The sequence below is a fragment of the Diadema antillarum genome, unplaced genomic scaffold (assembly GCF_040938485.1).
Source record: "Diadema antillarum isolate AM-2024a unplaced genomic scaffold, OU_Dant_1.0 seq00000189_RagTag, whole genome shotgun sequence".
Classification (NCBI taxonomy): Eukaryota; Metazoa; Echinodermata; class Echinoidea; order Diadematoida; family Diadematidae; genus Diadema; species Diadema antillarum.
The window spans coordinates 243,540-252,667 of record NW_027271253.1 but is presented as its reverse complement, the minus strand read 5'-3'; the positions used below and the strand labels follow the sequence as shown (position 1 = coordinate 252,667).

Genomic DNA, 9,128 nt, shown 5'->3' with positions numbered 1-9,128 from the left:
CTTTTTGCTGTTACAAGACCAGTGAGTGGTTTCCAAAAGCTATCCCGCAAAACACTGCACAAAATGAGCATTTTATAAAGTTAAAATTGACATGAGAATGATACAAATATTGGTGATGATGGAAAGTTATGATTTATTGTGGTATCTTAAACACAAGCACAACGCTCTTTAATTCTTTATTTTTTCATCCTCGGTTGCAGACGAAAAACCCAACTAAAGGCAAAGGAGGCCCTCTACCACAGATTCAACCATGAACGCGTTGACGCGGAAGCAGGAGTCGGCCGTGATCGACCCCGATGAGCTCGTCAACGCCGAGGCGGAGCTATGCCAGCTCAAGCAGCGATATCGCATCGTGCAAAACGATCGCAAGGCCTACCTCGATGAGTCCAGCAATGTTCTTCGAAAACAGCGGTAAGAAGGGGTCAACGTACTTTCTCACGAATGATGATGTATATCCAGGTTTCTGTTTGAAGATCACTATAACTATTGAGTACTGTTGTCAGGTCTTTTCGTTTGGCCACATGTATTGCGTGATCATCAGGGAAATCGATTCAAGTCAACATTGCATTTTGCATTCAGATTAGGCATCCTGATGGGGGCCGATCCTGAAATCTGTCAGTTGGTGTTCATATAAGCGGAGTAACATGCTATGGCTCAGTCCGAAAGAGGTCGTAGAAGTGAATAGTGAAAAGACTCTACTTGCTTGTGACGTCATAATAAAAGAACCGCATATTATAGGCAATGTGTAGGCCCACATAATGTCCAGTCTAAGAGCGGATGAAATTAATAAAAGTGAGATTGCAACCATATTATCAAAGAGATTGGTTCGAGTAGATATTGTTATTCTACATTATGCGCGTGCTCTTTCTATAACTCTGAATATTCTAGCATATTAAAAGGTTACAAAATACGAGTACAATTTGTATAGGTATAGTCTCTCAGGAAGACGACGAGTCATTCTTTTCTTTATACTTTGCTATTTTCATCATCAAGGAAATACATAGAGTCCCTACTGGAAGAGAAAGACGAGTTCAAGATGGACATGCGATTGGTCGAGAGCATGACCAATAGGAAACGAGATGCAAATGACCTAGAGACTATGACGATGCTATTGGCCACTTGCAGCGAGGGGAATCGGCAAATAGAGGAGGAGAAGAGTAACATCAGAGCATGTGACCTGAAGGCAAGTCGTCTCCATCAGATTGTAGTTTGAGAGGACACGGGACTTCAAGCTCGTAACCATGCCAACGGCAGAAATTTGCACACGACACGTGCAATCGAAGTAACGTCCGCACCGTCAATCAAAAGCTCCCCTACTTATCATGATTTATGTTACACGCACGCACGAACACAAATATACTATCAATGGAATATAATTATGCTACAATATTATAATAATATGATATCAATAAGAATGGCCAGATGTAATAGATAATGACAACATTCATCATTATTTTCATCATCATCATCATCATCATCATCATCATCATAATCATCGTCTTTATCATCACTATACTGTAATTCATCATCCCTATATAGGTAATTATCATACTTGGAAAATTATTACAAATGTCAGAATAATGTATACTATCTAATTATACTGAATGTCAATAGAAAACAACTATGATTGCTATGATAGCAGCTATAATAATTGCATCATGGAAATGACAGTAATTGTTCTATATCAAAAATTAAAGTAGGCCCTAGTGGAGATGATAACGGTAGCGGCAAAAATAATATCTGGTAACAACGTCAAACGATTATAGACGCAGTATCACATTGTAGAGTAATACGAGTGTAGCAAATCAATGTGTCTCCCTTTATTTTGCCATGGAAAGCTTTCGATCGCTAGTGACTCTAATCTGACTCGTCTGCGAGTTCGAGGGGGTTGGAACGCCGATCAAGTCCGCCAGATGACCAGTCGAAAGAAGATTCGGACAATGGAGAACAAACTCGATAAGGTATTATTATTTCATTTCGTTGTCGATTTAGAGGTGGCAGTGATTCGTATATTTCGTTCTTTGCTCATCAGACAGCCGGGCTATATGGAAATATTCTTCCTCTAATTTAAATTAAAAAAAGTTCGGAGTTTGTGATAGTGAGAGCGTTTGCGATTTTGTTGAACATTTATACACACTTGTGAAATGATGTGACGGATTATGATAAACAAAATAAATAAATCTGTATTGCTGGTAGCTATAAGTATGATAAGAGCTAGTACAATGAAAAATCAACTTTGGAAGGCTGTGCGAGTAATGGGGAAAAGACAATATTTATAATGTAAAATTGTCATCATTATTTTGACAGTCTGATATACGTGCTTCTTTTTCTCATATTGAATATTAATGCCTACTCATCAATTTAGGCCCATATATTGTGAAAGATGGAATCTTGATGCCCTGATCAAGGATATTAAAGTAGGTAATGAACATTGTGAAAATGAGAACTGCATATTGCGTTGCATGTGGAATTGTCTTGGATGTAAAGGTGAGATTTTCCCTGTATCACAAACTGTTCACTTAAAAGGGAACCCAAACCCAAAGAGCAATGTGGATTGAGTGAAAGCGCAGCAACATTAGTAGAACATATCAGTTGTCAGTGAAAATTTGAAGAAAATCGGACAATCGATGCAAAAGTTATGAATTTTTAAAGTTTTGGTGTTGGAACCACTGGATGAGGAGACCACTAGAGGTTATGACGTATGTTTGGACAACAATATAAAGAAAATATAAAGAAAATTACCCAAATCCAATTTACTAGCATAATGAAAGAGCACTTGACTAACCGCTTTCAGAAAGCAGGGGGAATAATTGCTACCCTCAACAACCGCTTAACATGTTATGTCAGTATCAAGTTGATGGAATGATTAATTTTCATGAAAATGCATTTTTTGTGGAATTCCCTTTATATTTTCTTTATATTGTTGTCCACACATGAAGCTATAGCCTCTAGTAGTCTCCTCATCCAACGGTTCCAACACCAAAACTTTAAAAATTTATAGGCCTAACCTTTGCATCGATTGTCCGATTTTCCTCAAACTTTCACTGATAATGTTCTAATGTAATGTTGCTGCTTTCGCTCAATCCACATTTCCCTTTGGGTTTCCTTTAATTTGCAATCTCATTACTTCGGCAGAGGACTGTCGCATTCAACAAAGCTCTAGCCACGAACTGCGATCTCCGCGATCAAATCCAGCAGCATCGCCGAGAGCTGCAGCTCTTCAACGGCACGTACCAGTCGCTGCTTACCCGGCAGGCCTTGCTCAAGGAGGAGATGAACGAGACCATCGAGCAGTCCACGGCGGCTTACGACAACAGGTATACCATAGCGATGGGCGGAGCAGGGATGGGGTGACGAAGGATTTGTATTGAAGATGTGACAGTGATGATGATGGTGGTGGTGGTGGTGGTGATGATGACCACTTCGACGACGACGATAATGATGATGATGTTTGTGTGACGATGATAAAGATGATGATAATGATGTTGATAACGATGGTGGTGATGTTAACAACGATGATGATGATGATGATGATGATGATGATGATGATGTTAATGACATGATAATGACAACGAATATATGTTAACGACGATGATTATACTATAATGATGATGACGGTGATAATGAAGAAAGTAGGGAGCTTTAGATCTGCAACGGGGACGTTAAGACAACGATTGCGTTGATTGTTCTCCTCACTCCCCGCGTCGTGTTGCAAAGCAACTTTAGATTACGAGAAGACGCAACCTACAATATAGAGTAAAATTTCACCCGATATAATCACTGCATCAAGTTGCTCTCTGCGTCGTGAATTTGCAAACTCAGACGACGCGAGATCGATTTTTAATAGCAAATGTACGCATGGGCAAAATATGTGTTTTTTCCCTCTGAACATCCGCGGTGTGGAAATCTAAAGCTCCTTAGTATCAATTATGACGTAGTTGATAATGAGGCATTTGATGACGAAGATGAAAACGATAATATACTCAGTAGTTGATAATGCTTATGATATAATTCGTGGAAATTAGTGATGGAATGATCATACGAAAAGATGAAGTATGATATGATTTTGATGAAAAAGAAGAAGAGGGAAATGAGCAAAGATGATGATCACTATAAAGATGATGAAGTTGCAGCATTTGCTGACGACAACGATATTTTTGTGATCTGTAACGTACGAGAAAGATGATAGAAGATCATTACAATGACCACGACGGAGAAACATGGTAAAATAAGGAGAATTAAGACAGCAACATAACAACAACAATGGCAAAAAACAACAACAGAGAGGTAAATGATAAGCATTAATTTTTGTTAGGCCTGTTAAGTAAGATTAAGAAGCTGAAGACACTGTTGGTGTTTCGCAGGGAAGAGTGCCTGACCAGGATGGCGACTCTCAACGAGCGAAACGAAAAGGACGAAAGCCACTACAACAACACGATCAAAGAGCTCAAGCGCATCCTCGCCCATGACCAGAAGCTGAAGGAGTTCATGAGCCTCAAGACACAGGACAGGTCGGAGCTCCTCAAGGCTGCCTCAGACATCGCCAAGAAGAAACAAGGTATAGGCTCTATATTCCGGTCGATATCAATTCTATTCAGATAATGACCAATGATGACCAGTGACTTATAGCTGACTGCACCGAAAAATGGGTATGTTAACTTCAGTATTCAAGCAAGTAGAGTCAAACCTGCCTTAGCGGCCACCTGCCGTTATATGCAGTCACTAAAAACAAAATCCCCCACACATTAAAAGAGAAAATCCGTGTTAAAGGCTCTGTCTGTAGCGGTCGCCTGTTTATAACGGCAATTTTATTGTCTCCAATGGGTGGCCGCTATAAACAGGTTTGACTGTATTAAATAAACTTCCTAGCTGAAGGTTATCATCAAGACAATATTGAAACTATTATTTTTTTTTTTTAACTGGAGAAGTCGAGGGGCAGAGTCAAAAGTTAGAGCTAATATGCGTGTAAGTGAAAAAGAAAATAATTATGTAAAAGGAAGGAGGTAAAATATACGGCGAGGAAGAGGAAGAAGAAAACGATGAAGGTAGTGATATTGGTAATGATTAGTAGCAGTTGTTTATTATTAGTATTATCATTATCATCGTCATTATTATTATCATTATCATCATTTTCATTGTTATTATTATTATTGTTATTATTATTATCATTATTATAATCATTATCATAATCATTATCTTTATTGTTATTGTGATGATGATAGTGATGATTATCAGTAGTAGTAGTAGTAGTAGAAGTAGTAGCAGCAGTAGAAGAAGAGCTGTAGGAGGCACTAGGCAAAATTCAACTTAATTTTTCCCTCCATCTGAAAGTGAGGAGGATGAGGAGAAAGAGTAGGAGAAGGAAGAAGAGAAGAAAAATGACATATCCCGCCAGTAGGAATTCTAAGAAATATTTAATTCAATATTTTTTATCAAAGATCTTGAAAGATTTCGTCTGTCAATAATATTGCGAACTCTCGTCCTTGTCATCACTATTGTTTTCATCTTGATCGCAGCCAAGAGCAACAAAGTGTGTCTCCACAAAGACGAGATCAAGGCCTATCAGGTCGTCTTCGAGCGCCTCAAGCAGCACTACAACGATCCCGACCTCGATCACCTCATCCGCTGCTTCCTCGACCAGGAGGGCGTCAGCTTCGCCCTCTTCAACTACAACAGCGAGCTCAAATGCGACATCGAGACTCTGACGGCTCGAAACGAAACGCTGAAACGCGACATCGAGACCTTCCTCGAGCAGGGGTCTCTGCTGGAAGGGGAGAGGGTGCACATGATGAAAGACCTCGAGGTGGGTAAAGGGCGTGGTAGGCGGGAGATAATCTTCCCCTTGGATATGACTCTAAACAGCAGAATTCTAAAAGATTTAGATTGTCTAGCCCACAATCTTACAGGAAAGAAGTACATAACGGAAAATGTCTGTCCTCAGATGGAGAAAAAAAAAACATAACTATGGTTACTTGAACTTTGCTGTCTGGAAAGATCTCGGAAGAGGCTGCATGTGATTTTAGCAGAAGTGTAGGCAGGAACACTAGGCGAAGAATGCTGTGTGAGCGAAATAAATCGTCAACCAACAACCAATGACTTTGGATATTGGTATCAAATTTCTGACTCCTGTGGCATGCAATTCGGCATGATACATTGTTGTAGCTTTTGCCAAATTGTCATGACTTTATGCTAGGGATAATGTTGCACGTATTTTCATGTCTATTTTCAACCTTACATTCATCTAATAGTATTTTAAAAGTAAACAAAATCACTTCTATCATGACTGTGTTTGGTTACATTTGGCAATAACGCGCTCTAATTACACTCTATCTGGTATATAACTTTGTGTCATTATTACTGCTTACAGTTGTTTTCATTTTTGCAGACCTCTGAGTTCATTCTTCCATTTTCCTGCTGCTCTTCTTTTATCAGGCCAAGTCAAGTGATGTCATGTCTACCGCCGACGCCGTCGAAAATCAGCTCAAACGAAGTCGCAAGGACCTCGACATCATTATCCGCGCCATCGCCACGTTCGTCAGGAAGCTCGGCTGCGACACCTCGGCGGCCACCGGCCGCCTGGGCTGCCGCGGCGCCATCAACGACCGTAACGCCATGATGATTCTCGGGCTCGCTGAATCCGTGTGCGATGACATGATCCTGATCGAAGCTTTCCGACAGCACGTGGTGAGATTCTTTTTTTTTTTTTTAAAGACAAATTCTTACTTGATTTCTGCCCATATCTGCAAACTAGTTGGAGCATACTGGCTCATAAAATAGTCAAGCTTTCTCCGTGGACGTCGCACGTTGAATAAGAGAGTGTACGTCACGAGTTCGACACCACGGATCATACAGCCCCTCAGTCATACAGCCCATGAATTCGACACTAAGCAAATAGGGTCCATGAGCCCGGAACTAGTCAAACACGACCCTTGAGACTGACACACTAAGCTCCGTGATGTAATGTCAGCCTCATGGGCCTCGTGGGCCTTGTTTGCCTATAGTGTCGGTTTCATGGCCATATCTGAACTCTTGGGCTGTATGACTCGTGGGCAGTATACAACTCAGGTACCTTTTTCTTTTTAATGTCGAACTCGTGGGTGTCAGTCTCGTGAGATGACCCCGAATAAGATTCCCTGAGAGTGATGGACACCGATTTCGTCGGTCGCAGATTCCGCGAAGAATATAATTATCTCAACAATATAAGTCTTCCCTTACAAAGGGAAACAAAGGAAAGAAACATTGAAACTAATATCTTGTATCATGTAATGTATAAATTATGTCTCAAACAGCAAAGAAATGTTTGATTTTGTCTATTTTCTTTTGTCTCTGGTTTGGCAGATAAATCTGAAAAGTACTCTAAGAAAGAAGGCACCTGTAGGCGCTCAGCAGGGAAGCATCATTGCTGCTAGGCTTCGCCCCAAGTCGCCCGTTGCAATATCCATCAAGCCCCCGTCAATCGGGTATGTCTTTGACACGGAAAAAGACTCTTCATATTGTGATGATTCTGACCTGCGGAAATGTTTTCGAAAATTTGTTTTCCATGACAGATTAGTTAATGGAATATTTGACCAATTTAAGTTTTGTGAAGAAGGCACTATCATGAGCTGATGTGAATACAGTATTTGATAATTGCAAGAAGGTTCAACTTTATGTTCAAATAGTATCAACAACGCAATAAGCGTAAAATGCGACGAGTTTCTAGAAGTCGTTTCAAAATGGCTGCGCTACTATAACACAACGGTCTAAAATAGCATTTTAAAAAGAAATATATACATATAGAAATGGAGAAGGTGGCATAACGAATAAAACTCGCGACTTCCAATCGGAGGTCCCGAGTTCGAATCTCTTCAAGTGCCTATACGTCCTTGGACAAAATGTTTTAACCCACCATGTTCGTCTCAACTCGGGTGTAATAAGTATAGGTACATGATAAAATTGGATAATAGTGATGACAAAGCCTTCAGGTAGAGCAGTGGCAACAGTGATCAGAGCCATACCCTGGATAAAGAAGACAATACTATAATCTCAGCAAGATGGATTTCCTCTTGCATTTGGTGATCTTGTCTTCTAGCACGGAATACCCTAACTGGATGACTCGAGAATTAGTCTCCTATTGTTCTCTTTTCCCTGTATAACTCAAGCAGATTCTCATAAATTTTTCTCTTCTTCTATCCAGGGAGGACGGTGAAATTCCTGCCGACCTGGAGGCAATTGCCAGTAGCAACATGGACGAGTCCCAGCCGCTCTCGCTGCACGAAATTCGCCGCAAGGTGGTGACAGCCATAGAGAAGCGCGAATTACATCACGCCTCGCTTAGAAACGACTGTCATTCGCAGTCTACGAATCCAAGCTCGCGAAACGACGCGTCAGCCGAGGACTACCATTCCGACCACGCAGACTCACACGAGGAATTGGTCATTACTTCCGGGTCACATGCAAATACATTGTAGAAGCAACCCCCATCATTCAAAATTTGGACACTTTAACACCATGCAGGAGTCATTATCTAGATTCATTAATTGCAAAATTAAATACATCTAATCTAAAGTGCAAATGAAAAAAAGATACATGTGCCTTTTAAATCTTCCAGTTATCAAAGTAAATGTTACTGTTTCTGCTTTTTGACAGTTTGTAGAAAGCTAGGGATGCGCAAGTAATGGTCTATTTGATGTAGAATGTCATCATCAAACTAGGAATAAAGAATTGTTCTTTAAATGAAAATGACCTGCTTGAGAAAAGATGAAGAAATGGAGACATGATGCTCAATTTGTAATACCTGAAAAGAACTTTGAAATATGCGATTCTTGTCCATTAACTTGAAATTCTATTCGAAACTTAAGTAAATGTATCATCTTTTTGCAGTTGCACTTGAAACAAAACAAAACAAAAATGAAAATAAATCCCTGCAACTACATTTCAAAGCAACGAAAATCAGCGTATCATGTGTAGTCATCATTATTTGTGATGTACAGTATATGGCACTGTATGGGATCATGGGACTGTATGAAAATAAGATGTGTGATACATTTTGTACATTGCAGTACAAGGCATATATTTGACATCCCCCCCCCCCCCCCAAACTCATGTTGTGCCCCATCCTCTCCCATTGTCCTGCATTCTTGGGCAAC

At 40.2% G+C, this 9,128-nt stretch overlaps 1 protein-coding gene across 1 annotated transcript; it reads left to right on the top strand.

The window, feature by feature from the left end:
• Positions 1 to 250: 250 nt before the first annotated feature.
• LOC139728662 (coiled-coil domain-containing protein 63-like) lies at positions 251 to 8,450 on the top strand. The gene is made up of 9 exons (XM_071639597.1): positions 251 to 411; positions 994 to 1,183; positions 1,839 to 1,961; positions 3,136 to 3,317; positions 4,365 to 4,558; positions 5,517 to 5,803; positions 6,433 to 6,681; positions 7,339 to 7,460; positions 8,177 to 8,450. Exons 1-9 carry the CDS (start codon positions 251 to 253, stop codon positions 8,448 to 8,450), a joined length of 1,782 nt encoding a protein of 593 aa, XP_071495698.1.
• The last annotated feature ends 678 nt before the right edge of the window (positions 8,451 to 9,128 follow it).